Raw genomic sequence first — 20749 nt, 5'->3', positions numbered from 1 at the left:
GATGACACAAACAAATGGAAAAATATTCCATGCTCATGGATTGGAAGAATCAATATTGTTAAGATGTCCATCCTACCTAAGGCAATCTACAGATTTAATACAATACCCATTAAATTACCAGCACCATTCTTCTCAAACCTGGAAACAACAATACAAGAATTCATATGGAAACATAAACAACCACGAATAGCTGAAACAATCCTCAGCAAAAGAAACAAAGCAAGAGGTATCACACCCCCAGACTTGAAACTTTATTATAAAGCTACAATAATCAAAACAGGCATATTGCTTCAAGAACAGGCATACAGACCAACGGAACAGGATAGAGATTCCAGAAGCAAAACCTCAATTTCTCAACCCACTCATCTTCGACAAAGCCTCCACCGCCAATGACTGGGGAGAGGAGAACCTATTCAGTAAATGGTGCTGGGAAAACTGGTTGACCACATGCAAAGATTAAAACAAGATCCCTACCTATCCCCATACACAACAATCAACTCTAAATAGATCAAAGACTTAAACATAAAACCTCAAACTATAAGAACCTTAGAAAATGCAGAAGACACTCATACGGAAATTGGATTTGGCAACTGATTCCTGATCAAAATTCCAAGTGCCCATGCCATAAGAGATAAGATAGACAAGTGGGACCTCATCAAACTGACAAGCTTCTGCAAAGCCAAAGAAACTATCAAGAGAACGGGGAGACAGCCCACAGACTGGGAAAAAATATTTATCAACTGTCTATCTGACAAAGGTCTAACATTTACAAAGAACTCAAACGTACCAAAAATAAAAAAACAAATAGCCTCATTACAAAGTGGGCAAAAGGTATGAATAGACACTTTTCCAAAGAAGATATACAAGCAACCAACAGATACATGAAAAAATGCTCAGCCTCACTAGTCATCAAAGAAATGCAAATTAAAACCACACTGAGATACCACCTAACTCCAGTCAGGATGGCTATCATCAATAACTCAAAAACAACAGATGGTGGAGAGGATGGGGAGAAAAGGGAACACTTCTATACTGTTGGTGGGAGTCTAAACTAGTACAGCCTCTGTGGAAAACAGTGTGGCGGTTTCTAAAAGATCTAAAAATCGACCTTCCATATGACCCCTACTGGGAATATACCCAGAGGAACTCAAATCACTCTATAAAAAAGATACCTGCACATGTATATGTATTGCAACATTGTTCACAGTAGCAAGAACATGGAACCACCTGTGCTGCCCATCAAAAGAGGACTGGATTTTAAAAAATGTGGTACAGAGACATGGTAGAATATTATGCAGTCATAAAGAAGAACAAAATCATGAACTTTACAGCAACCTGGATGGACTTGGAGTCGATTATACTGAGTGATTTATCATAGAAACAAAGAACTGAATATCACATGTTCTCACTAATAAGTGGACTTTGAACAATTATTGTAATACTATAAGAAAAAGATTGGCAGTAGTGGGGAATTGCTGGGAGGGAAGAGGGGGCACACCCCATCAAAAAGGGTACCTGCTGATCATTTGTATACCTAACCCTAAATTGTACCCCACTTCTTTTTTCTCTCCAGTGGTTAAAAAAGTTTATTAAAGAAAAGAAAAAAGGGGGAGTGGCTAGCTCTATAGAGAGAAACAAGCCCCCTCACATCTCTAAAATAAAAAAATTAAAAGTTAAAAAAAATTTTAAAAATTTAAAAAAGAAAATATTATTTAAAAAAAGAATGCATATGTGCTGAATGCATACAGACTTTTCCCCTTGTCATTATCCCTTAAACAATACAGTATAACGAACTATTCACATATCATTTCCATAAGTAATCTAGAAATGACATATGAGAGAGGATGTCCACAGATCGCATGCAAATACTATGCCATTTTACACAAGGGACTTGAGCATCCATGGGTTTTGGTATCCTTGGGGGGTCCTGAAACCAATTCCTGACAGATATCAACAGATAACTGTATTATTTGCTGGGAATTTACAATTCTAAGAGACTAAGGCACCCAAAAGAAAAGTTTGTTTAAACATGTGGAAATGAAATTACAAACACAAAAAAAACTTTTTTTTTTTTGAGTTGGAGTCTCACTCTGTCGCTCAGACTAGAGTGCAGTAGCCGCTCCCGGCCACTGCAGTCTCGACCTGCTGGGCTCCGGCGATCCTTCCGCCTCAGACTTCCAAGTAGCTGGAATTACAGGCACGCGCTACCACACCCGGCTAATTTTTTTGATTTATTGTAGAGATGAGGTCTCGCCAAGTTGCCCAGGTGGGTCTCGAACCCGTGGGCTCAGGCAATCCACTCACCTCAGCCTCCCAAGGCGCAGGATTACAGGCTGAGCCATCGAGCCCGGCTAAAAAAAAACAACGCTTTTTTAAACTTTGTAAATGTATATGTTATCTGATGTAAATGTATATGCTATCTGATGAGTTTGTGATCAAATATTAAATCCAAGTCTGCAAATTAATTCATGTCCTGTGTAGTTAACAACTTGAAAGTTATTTGAACTTAAGAAATGTCTTCACTAAACTTATTCTTTTCTTTTTCTTTTTCTTTTTTTTTTTGAGTTGGAGTCTCACTCTGTCGCCCAGACTGGAGTGCAGTGGCCACTCCCAGCCACCGCAGCCTCGACCTGCTGGGCTCTGGCGATCCTTCCGCCTCAGACTTCCAAGTAGCTGGAACTACAGGCGCGTGCTACCACGCCTGGCTAATTTTTTGATTTATTGTAGAGATGAGGTCTTGCCAAGTTGCCCAGGTGGGTCTCGAATCTGCGGGCTCAGGCAATCCACTCACCTCAGCTTCCCAAAGTGCTGGGATTACAGGCTGAGCCACCGAGCCCGGCTAGCTTATTCTTTTCTAATAAAAGTTTTACTTCATCCTATGTTTATGTTTTTTCTGAAATTTTAATATCATATTGCTGGAATTTATAAGTATAACATTCTATTCAGAAAAGAGATAATGTTTTTTATTTTAAATTGTGAACTTCTTCCACAACTTATAGTGTAATTTACAGTTACAAATTACTAAAGTAATATATAACATTCCACTTTTATATCATTTTATAGCATATAAAAATTTTAAAACTTTTTTTTTAAGACAGGGTCTCACTCTATTGACCAGGATTGAGTGTAGTCATGTGATCCTAGCTCCCTACAGCCTTGAACTCCTGGTGAACTCAAGTGATCCTCCCATCTCAGCCTCCAGAGCAGCTGTGACAACAGGTGCACACCACCACACCTAGCTAATTTTTTATTTTTTTTGGAGACAGGGTAGTTGCCTAGGCTGGTCTCAAATACCTGACCTCAAGTGATCCTCTTGCCTTCACTTTCCCAAGTACTGGGATTTACAGGCCACCACGCCCAGCTGCATATAAATTATTTTTATGAAATTTTTCATTTTCAGTTTAGACTACAAAACACATCTTAAACAGAAGGAAGGAGTCTGGACATCATTTGATTAAAAAAATTTCTTTTTGAGAAAGCAGGATTTATTAAGAAGACAGAAAAGCTCCCACAGCGAAAGGAGACCTGAACGTGGTTACTCTTGATTAAGCTTATATATTATATCAACTTGCAAATATGAATTCACATAAAAGCAGCCAATATATGGCAATAAAATAAAATTTACATTTGTTGAAATGCATCAAGACTATAGTAAATCACTTAAAAAATAAACTTATTTTGGATAATTTTAGATTTCTAGAAAAGACACAAAGATAGTCCAATGTTCTCTTATATCCCTCATCCAGTTTCCACTAATGCTTCTGCTAATGTTAACATCTTACATTACCATAACCCATTTGTCAAACTAAGAAACCAACATGTTGATACATTACTATCAGCCGAACTCCAGACTTTATTCAGATTTCATTTGTTTTTCTCCTAACAATCTTGTTATGTTCCAGAAGCCAATCTAGGGTATCACATTGCACTTACTTTCAAGATGAATAATTTCTTAAATTTCAAAGGAGTAAAATGAAGCACTTTCTTACCTGCTCTGCGCCAAAATTTCATGTGTTTAATTCCAGCTGTAATTAGCTTATCAGGCACATAGGGGTTCATCTTTACAACAAAAATCTTCTCTTTACTTCCTCTGAAATAAAGACCAAAGTGTTCTAGCTCTGAAAATTCATCTTTCCTATAATAATCTTTTGCCTAATTCATATGCTATCTTGATTAAGTGCCTTTTACTGGACATAGGTCTCCTACCCGTGTCTCTCAAAGCTGGGCTATGCAGTCATGCATTTGTATATTTGCTCTTTTCTTACCATTCTAATATGTTAAGTCTGCTCAACAGAATCTCAAAAGGTAGAGACAATCGAAAGTGGCCTTCTGTGGAATAGCATGTATGCTACTGACTATAGTACTGTGCATAGGGAATGCTAGTTGTGCATGAATGAGTTAAGGACTTTTTTTAACAGTACTTTGCTATAGCTCAGTATAGCCTTTCCAACTATAAAGTTCCTCTTAAACTATCATTAATTGGACATTATCGATATACTCTGTAAAAGGCATTTTTTATCTATAGTGTTTTAATGTCACTTTAAGGAATGGGAAGTTAAAAAAATGTCTCTGACGTTGTTGACTATTTCCTCCTTCAAAGACTAGTTAATATTTTATTATTATAAAAATAATACATGTTCACTGTGGAAACTTAGAAAATAAAGGAAAATACAAGAAAATAAAAATATAACTTCTTTGCGATTAATATATGTATCTTTGTTTACTTAAATACATGAGCATTTTATCATGTTCTCCAATGGCTATATAATAGCTTATCACATGATAGAATTCACTCTACTGTACATGACGATTTCAGATAACAGCTATTTCCAATGCTATATTCTGGTTACATTAAAAAGTGAGTTCACAAGGAATAAATCTACAAAGGAAATCTAAAATAATTTGTCTTTTACCATGGTTCTATTACTTATTCAATGGTAATATAAAGATGGCAGCAAAAAAAATGCTACATATTTGCTTTATTTCAAGTTTGTTTTAATTTTAAAAATGCTTAAGTCCAAAGTAATCCCATTGTTTTGCCAATGTAATTTCGAATTTTCTCCTTACTTTGCTACTGAAAGTTTCTCTCCTTTCTTCCAGTCCCACAGCACAACAGTGTGACTGTCATCTATTCCAACTGAAGTCAAACGCTTGCCATCCGCTGTGAAAATCAATCAGAGAGATGTACCGACCATTAACATTCAGAAGGTAAAAACCATGCTACATTTAAGTTTTGGTAAAATAATGTAGATGCTAGGCATGCACACAGCTATATAAAAAGAATGAGAATTTATAAGGGGGATAAAAGTTTCTCCAATCCTCTGAGATAAGCTGGTTGTTATCTCACCTGACCTCATTTACCTTACCTATCCATCAGGTTAGGATGGGTGAGGGAGATAAGAAAAATAGAAAGAAGAGATTAAACAATGAGAAGGCAAGGAAAAATTAAGAAGGGAGGGGATGTGAGAAAAGACTGACTTTAATAAAATCTACGATAAGAACTCTATTGTAACATAAGAACTCAGAGTCATTATGAAAAGTTAGTCAAACGAAAAACATGTAAATTACAACATACTGCTACTATATGACTGCTTTTAGTGTAGGTCGTATTACCAAGCAACATGTGATGAACATTAGACAAATTGCCAAGACAGAAGACTGGTGAGACATGTTGATGAGTATGCATGTTTATGGGCTGTGAGGCTCAGAGCATAGCCAAGTATTTTCCACTCTGCCACACACTGCAAGCCTCAGTTAGCTCTTCATGGCTCAAGTGGTATTTTTCTTGGTGACCCACTTAGTTTGCAGTTCACTTCTGGTTTCTTGACTGTTATAAATCCCTGAATGTGTATTCATATTTTCTCTCTAAACTCTACCATGGATAACTTATCACTTCAGTCACAGCAGCAAAAACACTAATTTACTGTTTCTTAATATAGAATTACCCATTAATGGTATTTCTTCTTTCATCCCAATCCACACCCTAGCTTTCCTCTGTAGTCATTAAACTTAAATATACAGCAAAGTGCTAACATGACCTGAAATTATTTTTATAAGACATCTTAATATCATTACTTTATAGAAATGTCTAAAACAAGTTTTTCAGTTCTCAACTCTTTCTTAGCCTATTACCCTAAACGTTTTCAAAGTTTACTCTCTGGCTATAAAACATTAAGTGAGATGATTAGTGTTTGCCCAAGATGATTTCAGCTATTATGTAGACAAACATATTTTACTTTAGTTGAAACATGTAAATTTTAATAGGTATTAAAATTATGCTCATTGAATTTATATAAACTAGCCAGCAAACGCATACTTTCATAGTTGTGTTTGATTAGGACAACAGTATACACATTTGACAAAATTGTAAATGTCATAGCTAAATGACAAGCTTAGGTAACACTGACTTAGATTAAAACGCTATGTATTGCCTCTGCATTTAAATTATTCTTATTGAGATAGAAACCAGGCTTACCTGAGAAATCAACAGCACAAACACCATATTGGTGGTAGCCCTTTAATATGGACAATGGTTTGATGGTCTCTGTATCCCATATGTGAATTGAGGGATCCCTACCTACCTAAAACAGAAAGAATTATAAAAGTCATGATATACAATTTTTATTTTCATATTGATTAAAATAAAGGAAATAAAACGAGATTTTCCAGCCTTTGATTTATTTGCTATAGTAATTTATCATATAAAAAATATAAAGCAGACCATATATGTGACTGATTTACAGTACTACGTTCTCCCAGTTCTCTGGTTTCCTTGACTCTTACTACTATACTATGTTTTCTTCACAATTTAATTATCTGCTACTTAAACACAAACTTCCCCCAAGATTCAGGTTTTAATTCTCCAGTCTTCTCATTCAGCATTTTTGCCTCTAGGCATTTCACTTGCCCATTTTTTTTTTTTTTTTTGAGTTGGAGTCTCACTTCTTCACCCAGGCTGGGGTACAATGGTACACACACTCATGGCCACCCCAGCGTCGACCTGCTGGGTTCTGGTGATCTTTCCGCCTTAGTCTTCCAAGTAGCCGGAATTATAGATGCATGCCGCCATGTCCAGCTAATTTTTGATTTATTGTAGAGACGAGGTCTCACCAAGTTGCCCAGGCTGGTCTCAAACCCACCACGGGTTCAGGCAATCCACTCACCTCGGCCTCCCAAAGTGCTGGGATTATAGGCTGAACCAGCGAGCCTGGCCTCACTTTCCCATTTTCAATGGTTAAGCCAACAAGTGGCTCCCAAGTCCTAGTCTCTAACTGTTGCTTCTTCTCTGAATCCAAGACTTACATTTTCAATTGTCCACTGGACATCTCATCTGTAGATGATAATGACGATGACAATGGTGATGATGATAACATTCACTGATAACTGATTTATGTGCCATAAACTATCATAAGCACATTACAAAGTTGTTTGACAATCACAAGTCTATGAAATAGGCACTGGCAGCCTTATTTAAAAGAATGAAACAACTCAAAAAGCAATGTCATGAATAAGGCATGATTGTGAACTTCAAATAAATAAATAAATAAATGATGAAACAATGGAGACATAGGGAGATCAGGCAATCTGCCTAAAGTTCATATTTGGAAGAACTTGGATTTGAACATCGTATTCAGTGTTAGCTGAGGTACAGACAGAGGAGTATTAAAGCACACTCAGGGCACCTCACTCAGGGGTAAAGGGAGACTTAGCCTATGTATTAAAAGGAGGAGTAGAAGGAGAAGGGTTAAACAGATATGAAGGGGAAGTTTTCCAAGAGGAGGGAATTCAGTGAAAGACGTGAAACAGCATTATACACACTGGACACATTCTAAATAGCTCCTAAGGCAAAAGTATGGTTTACAAGGAGGCAAATGGTAAGAGATAAAAAGAGGTGGCTAGAGAGTTGGACTAGATAAAATGCCTTGAACTGCATGCCAATGAGTTGAGACAGCCTATGAACTACTTATAAACACAGAAGAAAGTCTTTTAGAAAGATTATTTGTAGATCAAAAAAATGGGTAAGGGAAAAAATCTTAAGGTGAGAGACCAGTTGACTGGCTATAGCAATGGTTCAGAAACAAGGAAACACTGGTTGTCAGCAAAGATACGGAAAAATTTTAAAAACAAAGCCAAGAATATTCAAGGTAACGAATCAAGATATATTCAGGTCAAAGTATAGGTGTAACTCCAGGACTGATTGGCCACAGGGGTGAAGAACAAGAAGACTGACTCCAGGCTTAGGCTACCACATTAATATGGTACCATGTTCTAAAAGGAAACATACAAGGCTGAGGAGGCTTGGAAGGGAAGAGTAATCCCATTTATCTCCATGTCATACATGTTGAATCGGAACTGCCCAAAGACACCTAAATGAGTGTACTTTTGGTAAATTTTACACACGCACATACACACACACTTCTTGTAGTGGATTGTGAGCTCTTGATAGTGGCAGTCTGAGTTATCTTTGTGTTTCTCCACAAGACTTTATGTTCTTGAATACGAAGCTCTCAACAATTATTTGCTGAATTGAACAAAATTTCCAAATTATGATAAGTGAGTCAAGATACTCAAGGTGAAATGCAGGAATAAGTTGTCAGGCAAGCTTCTTCCAGGTCTTTCATCCCCACTTGAGAGCACAGTTCGTGACAAGGGACCAGTCTTTGTACTCTATTCTCCAAAACCAAAATTAGACAAAACACTCTTTAGGTTTGTCATCTCAATTTCAAAACACTTGGATAAAATACTTCAGAAGAATTTTTCTTTTCAACAAAGATTTTTTGTTCATTTTGAACAATTTTAACCCACTTAGTTTATGTTAGACATCTGAGACTTTCCAGAGATGGGCCTGGCTAACTGTACCATAACACAGGAAAGGAGTAGCACACACCAGGAGGAGTAGAAAGCCGTAGTGAGCCTCCACCCTGGAGAAAGACTTAGTGTAGTGCATGAAACAGAAATGCTGTGTGTAAGCCAAGCCAGGGCCCAGGAGCTGTGAATGGATGGGTGTCCAGAGATATCCTGTTACATGCTGGCTTTCTATTGAGTCTGACCTGAGTTGCCTAAAACCCCAGGATCATGGTAGTGAATGGTCACTTTTACAGTCTTCAATCCAGCAACACCAGAATAATGGTGAGCTTCCTTGCCCTAGCAAATGGGCACATGCTCTGCTTCAAGAGGAAATGCTAAACTGAAGGTGAATGGGACCCCGGAGACCCGCCCACCCTTCTGACCAGCTCTTCTGCTAACAGCCATCATACACTCAAGATTTGAATGCTGTGGGTTACTCACGACTCTAAAACTCAGCTGCGCTTCTCTTTTTCCTTGTTACTACACAAGACATAACAGACTTAGATGCTTTTCCCAACTTCCCCTCTGCCAGGTCAGTCACGCAACTCAAATGTCATCATCTCTATGAGGGTTTTCCTAATTCTACTGGGCACAATTAATCAATTCTTTATTATACTGCTCCAGACTTTGCACACATCTCTATATTACAAAAAAGGGTGGTTTTGTCTCTCTGGGGACATCTGGCACTGTCTGGAAACATTTTTGGTTATCACAACTCAGGCGGCACGTGTTACTGGCACCTAGTGGGTAAAGGCCAGGGATACTGCTCAACATTGTACAATGCACAGGGCAGCTTCCCTCAACAAAGAATGATCTGGCCCAAAGCATCAACAGTGCTAAGGTTGAGAAGCTCTGATGACACGTATAATAATGTGTCATAATTTTTCTTGCACATATGTCTTCTCCCTCAGAATATCAGTTTTCACCATGGCAAGAAGATATCTTATTTATCTTTTCTTTACGTTCCTATTGTTTTTACTGGTATACAGAATGTGCTTGATGAATGCTTTTTAGCTAACAGAAGGAAGATGACAAAGGAATGACAACAAGAGAGGGAAGGAAAGAGAAGGAGAAAGGAGGGGAGAGCTTCCTTTCCCTTTAGGAGAGCTGTCTAGAAGGATGCCAGTTGCCTCCCCCATGTACATGTAGAATGTAATTTACACAGTATTTAAAGCCAGACGGATCAATGGCTTTTCTACTTGTTAGCTGATGGTTCTTGGGCAAATTATTTAACTTCTCTAATCCTAAACTTCCTCATTTGTAGACTGGGGGAAATGATTTCACTCTTACAGGGCTAAGGAGAAAAGAAAGCATACAGACATCAATAAACTAGTGAAGTGCTTCTAGACAGTAAGAACCTAGTCCACATTACTTCTTCCTCCTGTCTTGCAGAATACCCTACAGAGAGGTGTCACTTATGGCTCTTCTCAAGGCTTTCTTTTTATTTATTTATTTTAAAGATGTAGGATATAATTCAGGATCAGGTAGATAAGGTAGACAAAAATTTTATATAGGTAAAGTTTGGCCTCCCCCCTTTGGACTCCACTTCTCGTGGTTTGAGATCAAGTACGCTTATTGATGTTATTTGCACGCCCGCTGCCCCCCAGGCAGTGTTCCAGTACTGCCAAACCCTTTCTTATAGTATTATAGTAAATGTTCAGGATCTGCTTAAGAGTGAGAACATGTGGAACTCAGCTTTTGGTTTCTGTGATAGATCACTGAGTATGATAGACTCTAAATCCATCCAAGTTGCTGCAAAGTCCATAATTTTTTGGTGAACATGAACAGATTGCTATCATGGTTGCAAAATTTAAAAATAGGCATTCTGTCACAGAACACCAGTTAAGTAATGTATTATATTATTTTAGGCAACTAAACCTAAAGAAAGACTTCTAGTCTTTATGTTTTCTCTAATTTTTACTTACAAGTTAAAAAAATTAATATTGTGTCAGAAAGAAAATGAGCTCTTAGTTCCAAATTCAAATAATAATAGTTAAAACAATAAAACCAGGGTATATTTTATTTTTATGAAATAAAATCAATTCTAAACCTTCTTCATTTCCTAGAACACAATATATATTAGACTAATTTATCTTTAAACTCAAACAATGGTCTGACCTATCTGGTTTGTCACTTAGTCTTTCAAAGGAACCTACCTGGCCTGTTGCCACGTAGTCTTTCAAAGGATGAATAGCCAGGCAGAGAATGTCATCATCATGACCCAGGTAAAAACGCTGTGTGTTCTGTTGCCGATTATAAATGACACCCACTGCTGCCACATGGTACACAATTTCACCAATCTGAGTATAAAATAGGTTACTTCGACAGTCATAACCTCTGTAACTAACACAGAAAACAAATAATATATAATTAATTTTGGTCTTGTATATGATTAAAACAGAATACACAGAAGAGCAGTAGGTGCTTTTTGCTTCCCGGAAATTCAATTTCCAGTTTTACAGGATATTGAACAATTGTTTAAAATACCACTATCTCAGCTCCCATAAACTTTTATGAACTGTTCTGTTTATAAATAGCTAAATGTAAGCTATAATATTGAGTGAAAAAATAAGGTACATTAATGTACGGAGAGTACATACTGTTTCTACAAGTATAATATTCAATTTGTATACTATAAAACAAAAATAGCTGATTTTTATAAGTAAAAGATAAATAATATATATTTGCATTTGTTTGTCTATGCATAAGTATTTCTGAAACTAAGTAATGAACTTGCCTGCAGAAAGTATAATATATATAACTACATATGAAAGCATAATATATATGACTATTACATGTATTTCAAAAGTAAGCTTAAACAACAGTTTTAAAATATTTTACTTATCCAAAAAAATTAGCCAAAACCTAAAGTGTTCAATATAATTACATTTATAACAACCAACCCCACTCATAAAATACAACTGCATAGAAATATTGCCTGTTTTAAGGCTGGAGAAAAAAAATACTTTATCTAAATAAATCTCTTTTCAAATTCTTGAAAAGTATCAGTCAGGTAAGAAAATGAGTGCTGGCTGAAGGGCAGGAAAGAGCAATACTGCAAGTCTCCACTAGCACTGCCTTATTTACTCCTCATCAGAACCTTATGAGATAGACATTATTATCTCCATTTTACCCAGAAAAAGAAGTACTGAAAAGTTAAGTGATTTGTTCAAAGTCACACAGCTGGTAAGTGTGAACCAAAATTCAAATACAAAAATGAAAAAAATAGTCGTTTGATACCCATGAACAAAGTGTAATCGAATACTGTTTCCTGGAGCACGCTCTCTTCTTTTGGAAGTAGCACTTTTTTGCTTCTCTTTGCATTGTTCTTTAAGCTGAGGTAGATCTTCTTTGTAAACCTTTTAAAAATATATACGAAGAAATATTCTAAGAATATATATCAATATAGGTGTTTATACACTTCTAATATAACTTTCAGACATTGTGGTTACTGTTAATCAGCTGTAACAACTGTCTTAAATGAGAAGGTACTTTATAAAATTTACTTCTTTGGAAAGAACAAACTAATTCACATTTTCTACATATCATACTGACAAATACATAGTGTTACAGAAAATCTTTATACTTAATAAGAGAACATTTGTAAGGAAATAAATGTGACTGTACTGTGACAAAAGTCTATAAGCAAATAGAATGCAAGCATAATGAATATATCAAGCATTTCATATAAAAGAACATTTTACACAAGTAAACTTTAACTTTACACTTAGAGGGAGAACCGAAATATGCATACATTGCTTGGGAAATTAAAGCCACAAAAGATAACAGCAGATGACTGGCAGGGATCAAGATAAAGAAGAAATTGGACTTCTCAGGGAAAAATTAGAGGATAATAGAAAATTACCTGCCGACGGTAGGTGAGCTGGGTCTCTTGTTCAATTTCAGAATCCAATTCTGGAACATCAGACAGATCTGAATCTGATTCATCACTATTAGAGTCAGCCAGACTTTCTGCAATTTAAAAAATGAAATGTTACTCGTTTAAAGAAGACTCATTTTCAAAAAGCACTGTAAAATTAGTGATTAAGAACTGACTATGTGAGCTGACTTGGAGACAAGCCACGAAACAATCAAATGACATTACCTATTCAAGTGACACAGATGTCAGAAAACTGTACTACAGATTATCTTCCACTCACTGCAAACTCAATAACTCCTTTAAATCCCTCCACTGGCCTCCCAATGACAAATTTAAATGTCTGTGCAAATATAAGTGAATATAACCTACCATTAACATGAAAAATAACTACAAAACACTATGCACAACAGATGAATTGACATTTATTTTTCTTTGTCAAAAAGATGCATGTATGAAACCTAGATATACATCTTCCAAAGGATGCATTAAATGTTTATTTTGCTAACAAACAAACATTTGCTCTTCACTCATCATTTGACGGATTAAAATGCAATTGCAAGTACTTTGTATTCTGCATGCTATGAAATCTGACATATATACCTAATATTTTAACTTGAAATTTCTACTAATAACAAGGTATACTACTAACTTAGGAGGCTAAATTACACTTCAGTATAAAATTGTTATTTGGGGTTACTAAAAAGTTGTTCGACAGGGGACTTGCTTAGGCAGTGTGTACTACTCACCTTGGGGTGCAATATGAAGAGCATCTTTTAATTTTCTTTCAGGAATAAATTTCCACTGAAACACAGAGTGATCTGCTCCACCAATAGAAATAACCCACTGATAATCATGTGACCATCTGACATTAGTTACGTGAGCTGAATGACCAATATATTTTCTAAACTTGGCCCCTATAATAAAAATATATCTTTAAATTGATGAACAAACACCAACATACAAAAATACTATTTCAAATAACAATTTCTATTGATGAACTATTGTGTTATCCTTCCATTATTTTAATTGTAATCAAACATGAAAGAATCTATATCAAGGAATACAAATATTTTCTCCATTGATTCACAATTGGTAGGAACCATAAAGGTTGGGAAGTATTTTCTTAATACTTTATAAGAAAAGCCTGCAGATCAACTGTTTTCACATTAAGAAGACACTTGAATGTTCTAGCCTAAGGCTTTTGGGGAAATTCAAAGGACTGGTCTACTACACCCTCATCTTCACTATTCTCAACCCAAGCAGCCAAAGGATCCTTTTAGAACTTAAGTAATCAACAAAATAATAGCAAACGGAATTCAGCAATATATAAAGAGGATTTTATAAGACAATCAAATGGGATTTATGTCAGGAATGCAAGGTTGGTGTAACATTAAAAAGTCAATCGATATTGTATACTATGTTCATCTAAATTAAATATGACCGTGTCCTTTATAACTATGTTTTAATCTAGAACTCTGTAGAATATCCTTCAGTTTGGGTTTTTTTATGTGTCTCCTCACAATTAGATTCTGGCAATGTGAAGGCATAGGCAATGTTGTGTCCTTTTGGATGTATCATTGCAGGAGTCATAATCAGTTCTATCATTAGAGATAAATTGGGTCATTTGGCTAAGGTAGTATACAACCAATTTCTCCAATTGTAAAGGAATTGTTTAACTTTTAAAAAAAAAATCTGTGTGACAGGAGCTACTTTTAGCATTTAAAAAATTTTTTTTATTATTTTTTTTCAGTCAGGGTCTCACTGTTAGCCAGGCTAGAGTGCAATGGCATGATCATAGCTACTGTAGCCTTGACCTGCTGGACTCAGGTGATCCTTCCACCACAGTCTCCAGAGTTTCTGAGACAACAGGTATGTTATATCACACCTGGCTAATTTTTTTATTTTTTGTAGAGACCAGATCTTGCTACTTTGCTAAAGCTGGTCTCGAACTCCTGCACTCAAGAAATCCTTCTACCTCAGCCTCCCAAAGTGCTAGGATTATAGGCATGAGCCACCATGCCCCACCAGTTCTAAGTTTAGAATAAATTCTCTATATCCTGCTCCTAGTACGTGACAATATATACATATACCTGTTAAAGTACACTGGACACAATAATGCTTGGTTTCATTTTGATATTGTTCTAAAAGTTTTATATTAAGCTATAGAAGACCTGTATATCAGGATGTCAAAGCCCCATCAATGAAAAACCCTCTAGAAAAACTTTCATTTTGGTCATGAATTTAGGGATAGCTATCATAACCAAAGCATAAAACAGTGACCAAAACTCATCTAAAATTACAATTTACTGCTGCTTAATAGTAATACTGTTATTTTAGGAATCAATTTTTTATTTAGCTTAATAGAATTCACTAATTTAACTTCCCATAGTTCAGCCCAGCAAAGTCCTATGAGGCAACATTTAGTCCCATCCATCCTTTATAAAAATGTGCTATATTCCCCTGTCAAGAGGGCTATGGCTACTACCTCCTTTGATGGGGCCCTTAAGTACTTTTAGACACCAGAGAGTCTGAAAAGGTAGTCAGAAATTCTAACAAACATAATTCCAAGTTCTAAGATGTACTAATTTTGTTATATTGGTGCAAATAAAAAAGTGTTATCTCGCCGGGCATGGTGGCTTATGCCTGTAATTCCAGCAATTTGGGAGGCGTAGGCGAGAGGTCTGCCTGAGCTCACGGGTCTGAGACCAGCCTGAGCAACATGGTGAGGCCTCGACTCTAAAAAAGAAAAAGAAAAAAAAAAGAGTTATCTGAGCTTCTACTCTAACTGACTACACTGGGTCACAGCCTCGAGAGGTATAAATAATACTAATCCTGGAAAAAAAAGTCCTTTCCAGACTTTTCAAAGACCAGTTCCCTTGGAAAAACCAAGACAGCTAAAAAAAAAAAGCTATAAAACAAGTCTAAGGAAAATCAGTTATTTCTAATCAAAGGGACTGTACTGATAACTATTTAATAACCAGCACTTCTTATCTAGTCCTGGTAAATGGATACCTTAAAAGTAAACCCAGAGATCATATCTTTCATGAAGCGACCCTGACTCACCAAGACCAAGGTAGGTATCCTCCTACATGCTTCCAGAATTCCCTGTGATTAGCTCTGCTGCTTATACCTATAACACTGAAATGTGTCTATTTACTTGTTAATTCCTCTAATAAACTAGACGCTCCTTGAAGACAGATATGGTATCTTGTTTAAATACTCCTAGTACCTGGTACATAGCAAACACTCATTAGACATGTAAAGAAAGAGAGAAAGGAAGCGTCAAAGAGGGAAGATTCCGTTTCCCCTTACTCTTCTTGTACACCACTTGGCTGGCATGCTAGATCATAGAGGGGGAAGAAGAGCAGTGAAAGGAAACTGAGATGGCATGGATCCTTATGATTCACAGAAAGGGGCAAAGTGTGATGCAGCCTAAGGAAGATCAGAATTGAACTAAAAAAACTCGCACCTGAGCATAAGCTCACCTACTTTATATTACAGGCATTTGAACAAGTCACCTGTGAGCCTCTTTTGGACCCCATTTCCTCATTTTAAAATATAAATTGGATCATATGCTCACAAAATCCCTTTAGATTGTGAAAATTCTGACTCTATCATACGAAATGATGAAAGAATAGTTAAGCCCAAAACAGTATATCATCAGTTAGGACCAATATCTCAGAGAAAACACTTATCAGGCAAGCTATAACTGTCATAGAAGCTTTCCTAATTTAAAAGAGAATGAAAATTCTTGGTGGAGATAAAAAAAATACTGAAATATTTCTTTTCCAATGTATATTTTCACACAAAGCTAATATAAGCTAAATATTTTTAATAAATTGTAGCAACATGGCAAAATACTTTTCTCCATTTAACTATGGTCTTAAAACTTCTAGAGATAGGAATGTATAAATATATGATAATATCTTTCTGATCCTAGTAAAAGGAAGAATTTCTTAATATAAAAAACAGCAATATCCATTAAAAAAAAGAGAAAGAGATTTGGCTACACAGAAATTAAGAAATGGTAAACGAAAGACCTCATTAAGAAAATAAAAAGACAAGATACAAACTGGGAAAAGATATTTATAAACAATAAAAATTACAAAGAATTTTCATCTATTAGAGTGTACAAAATAACTCTTCAGATCAATAAAAGAAATAACTCAATAGAAAAACAGATGTATGAACTCATGTTGAGTTCAGAAGAGGAAATGCAGAAGATGAAAAAATATTTGAAGATAGTCAATCTCATTAATAGTCAGAGAAATGTAAATTAAGATACAATGTGACATCCTTTACACTAACTAGATTTGTAAAACTTAGTGTAGCAATGCCAAGTGCTGCAGAGTGAGTGATTCAACAGGCTTTGAAAGATGGCATAACCACTTTGGAAAACAATTTGGCATTTTCTTTTTTTTTCCACCCCCTCCCATCTCCAGCATTTTCTTATAAAGTTGACTATTCACATTCTGTATGACCTAGCAATTTTACTCCTAGCTGTATACCTTTGAGGAACTTGCATATAATATCAGAAGACTGGAAATGACCCAAATGTACAATGACAACAGAATAAATGCATAAACTGCAGCATATATTTATAACACAATATTTTTCAGCAGTGAAAAACAAATACACTAACACTACATTCAACAATATGGATGAATCTTAGAAAAACAGCACCGTGTAAGCCCCTGTTATAAATTTGTTTTCTTCTTTGTTATTTGTTTTGTTTTTCCAATGAATTTCCTTCTGGAATCTAAAGAAATGTTTTCCAAAATATAAATTTTCATTTGTCAACAAGAAGTATAGACAACTCTTAGCCATTGTTAGCAGTGATGGTGGAAGTAGATTAAAGCAACCTGCCCTCACCTTTCCATTTTCTCCACTCCCACCTACCCACCTGCCCACCCTCACCACAGCCCCTGGGCTGCTGCCAGGGAAGAGTCCTGGATTATCTGAGAAAGACCATGGTCAAGAGCAGGAGAACATAGCTAAAAAGGATAATAAATGAAAAAGGGTGGGGTGTGGAATGCTTTGGCCTGGGATTAAGTTTGAGTAAATGTGGGGTATATGTGGAGCATATGATCATTTTCTCTGAGTAACCTCATACACTTTGTGTTTCAAGTGCAATGATTCTACAACATAAACTACTTCTATTATTTGGAAAAAGTTGCACTTCTTACAGGCCATCGAGTTATTATTACCTAAGTGGATATCTAAAATACATTAATACATCAGCTATGTTTTTCTATCCTTAAGTTGGATCAGCAGTACAACTTAATAATTAATCTAACAGAAGGAGAATTTTGTAGTAATACTACTAACTTCAAAGCATGTAAATATGTGAATTTAACAAATATAGAATCTTAATAATATAGAACTTAAATCTTATAGTACTTATACAGAAGTACTTAAACTACTTCTACTAATCTTTTAAATATGCAGTAGTCATAGCCTATCTTCTTTCCCATTTACCTAGCCATAGTCTCAAGCTGACTCACAAGTACCTAGAAATAAAAATTATTCTTACCATAAAATAAAATACTAACAAAAGTCTAACAAAAGGAAAACAAATCACTTGAGCCCAGGAATTCGAGGTTATTAATCCTGCCACTGCACTCCAGCCTGTGCAACAGATGAAACCCTGTCTCTAAAAAAAAAGAGAGAGAGACAGAGACAGAGACAGAGAGAGAGAAAGAGAGAAAAGGAAACAAAAAAGAAAAACAACGTATACTTATTTTCTTGAAGGTGTGACTGAAGTCTTAGACAAGACTAATTTACTTAGACTTTTTGTAAAATATTCACAAAGCAATTCAGAGGACAACTACACATCGTACAAATGAAATAAATTACTATGCAATAATACTGCCTTTTCTATTGCAAGAGATAAAAATTATAAATAAAACCCATTCATTTAACTAAGAAAACTCAGAAAATTAAAGTATTCTTGTTTTTGCATAGAGGTTAGTATGTCAAACAATAAGCAGGAGCAATAGAATGTCGAAGATTAAGACCATCATGATTCTTATCCATCTCATACCATCTAACCAAGTGTCATCTTAAAATTTGCTGTGCCTGGTGACGCTCCTGGCTGTGTTAACATATTTAGTGAAACACTTTCACATGCACTTAGGAAACTGACAGCTCACAGGCAGAAACCAACAACACGGCAAAGCTGGCAAGATCTTGAACTTACCGCTTTACTGCTAAGGCAAAACAGAAATACCAACCTGGGCTTCTGTAAAACTTAGTGGATTACATATTTAGATCAACCTACCTTAGCTGTTTTCAAAACTACCTTTACTAAGTTGTATTTCAATGTATGTCCAACAGCTTTCATCAAGTCACGTGACAATCATGACTACATGTGTCACAGGTGTTGATGTTCTAGAAACACACATTCTCTGCACCTAATATAAAGTACTACCCATAGAAGAGTTCTTTGAAAAAAACTCAAAAGAGGGGTTGGGTATGGTGGCTCATGCCTACAATCTCATACTTTGGGAGGCCAAGGTAGGACAATCACTCGAGCCCAGGTATTCGAGACCATCCTGGGCAACATAGAGAACCTGTCTCTACAAAAAAATCAAAAAATTAGCTGAATGTGGTGGTGCAGGCCTGTAGTCCCAGCAAACAAGGAGGCTGAAGTGGAAGGACTGCCTGAGCCCAGGTCAAGGTTGCAGTGAATGGAGATCATGCCATTGTACTCTAGACTAGGTGATAAAGTGAGATTCTGACTCAATTAAAATATATATATATATCTCAAAAGGAACTCTGATTTCCCTGAGGGTATGCTTTTATTTTTTGTGTGTGTGACTTTATTTTTATTTTATTTTATTATAGAAATGTGGGGTACAAGTGAGGATTAACTACATAGGTAGGCTGTATGCAGATGAAGTTTGGACCTCCAACTGGCCCTGCTTTTATTTTTTAAAATCTACAATGAAAACTATTTTGTGACCTTTATTTCATTTTTTTTCCAGGAAGCTAAGAATCAAATTTGATGTTTGACTACTGTCATTTTCTTTATCTGGTTTGAATATGGTACTTCTATTTATATTTCCCCTCATACTGATTTTCTATTTATATAACTACTTTAGTTCTTATGAACTTGTTATGAACTGACTCAAATACTCTATGGAGCAAGGTATGGAATAAATAAATGACTACTAATATAGCATTTTACTTAATTATCCCCAGATTTATGAACAGAATGATATCATTTTAGAAGAGATGCAAGAAAAAGAGGCAATACATAATACATGTAGAAAATAACCAATTATAAGATCCCTTTCTTATACCTCACTGTTATTTAAAATAAACAATTGTTAAAACAATATATGCTAAGGATTTATGCAAAGATACACTTATACATGAAAACAACTAACAGGCCAGGCGTGATGGCTCAAGCCTGTAATCCCAACACTTTGGGAGGCCAAAGCGAAAGGACTGCCTGAGTCCAGGGGTTCGAGACCAGCCTGGGCAACTTGGTAAGACCTGATCTCTACAGTAAATAAAAAAATTAGTCAGGCTTGGTGGCACACGTCTGAGGAAGGCTGAGGCAGAAGGATCGCCTGAGCCCAGCAGGTCAAGGCTGCGGTGACTGTGAGCATGCCACTGCACTCCAGCCTGGGTGACAGAGTGAGACTCCAACTCAAAAAAAAAAAAAGAAAAACGAAAATCAATCAACAAACGAATACATTCCAAACTGTGACCTCTATAATTGACTACTTCCTCAGAATTCTTGAGAAAAAGACATAAGAAAAGTATCTCCTAAGAGATATATGTTCAACAAGTTAAATAATTAAAGGTAATAAATCATAAGAAAAATATAACCTACAGTCTGATTATAAGAAACAATTCAGGAAGTAGGGCAAAAAACATTTCTTTAGGTATAATCCATTCATAATAACATATGAATTCAAAAATGTTTTTCTTTTTTTTTTTTGAGTTGGAGTCTCACTCAGTCGCCCAGACTGGAGTGCAGTGGCTGCTCCCGGCCACCGCAGCCTCGACCTG

At 36.0% G+C, this 20749-nt stretch overlaps 1 protein-coding gene across 1 annotated transcript in view; it reads right to left on the bottom strand.

Moving 5' to 3' along the window:
- LOC103257498 (echinoderm microtubule-associated protein-like 5) overlaps positions 1 to 20749 on the bottom strand; it is an 85894-nt gene that overhangs the window by 19108 nt on the left and 46037 nt on the right. Inside the window, exons 11-17 of the mRNA XM_021710970.1 lie at positions 13474 to 13641; positions 12713 to 12819; positions 12088 to 12206; positions 11004 to 11190; positions 6476 to 6581; positions 5068 to 5161; positions 3990 to 4090 (exon numbers count right to left, since the gene is read on the bottom strand). Of these exons, the coding sequence (XP_021566645.1) occupies positions 3990 to 4090; positions 5068 to 5161; positions 6476 to 6581; positions 11004 to 11190; positions 12088 to 12206; positions 12713 to 12819; positions 13474 to 13641 (882 nt within the window). The remainder of the gene's footprint in view (positions 1 to 3989; positions 4091 to 5067; positions 5162 to 6475; positions 6582 to 11003; positions 11191 to 12087; positions 12207 to 12712; positions 12820 to 13473; positions 13642 to 20749) is intronic.

The sequence above is a fragment of the Carlito syrichta genome, unplaced genomic scaffold (genome assembly GCF_000164805.1).
Source record: "Carlito syrichta isolate Samal-C Ts95f unplaced genomic scaffold, Tarsius_syrichta-2.0.1 Scaffold301773, whole genome shotgun sequence".
Classification (NCBI taxonomy): domain Eukaryota; kingdom Metazoa; phylum Chordata; class Mammalia; order Primates; family Tarsiidae; genus Carlito; species Carlito syrichta.
This window is presented reverse-complemented; position numbering and strand designations above follow the sequence as displayed.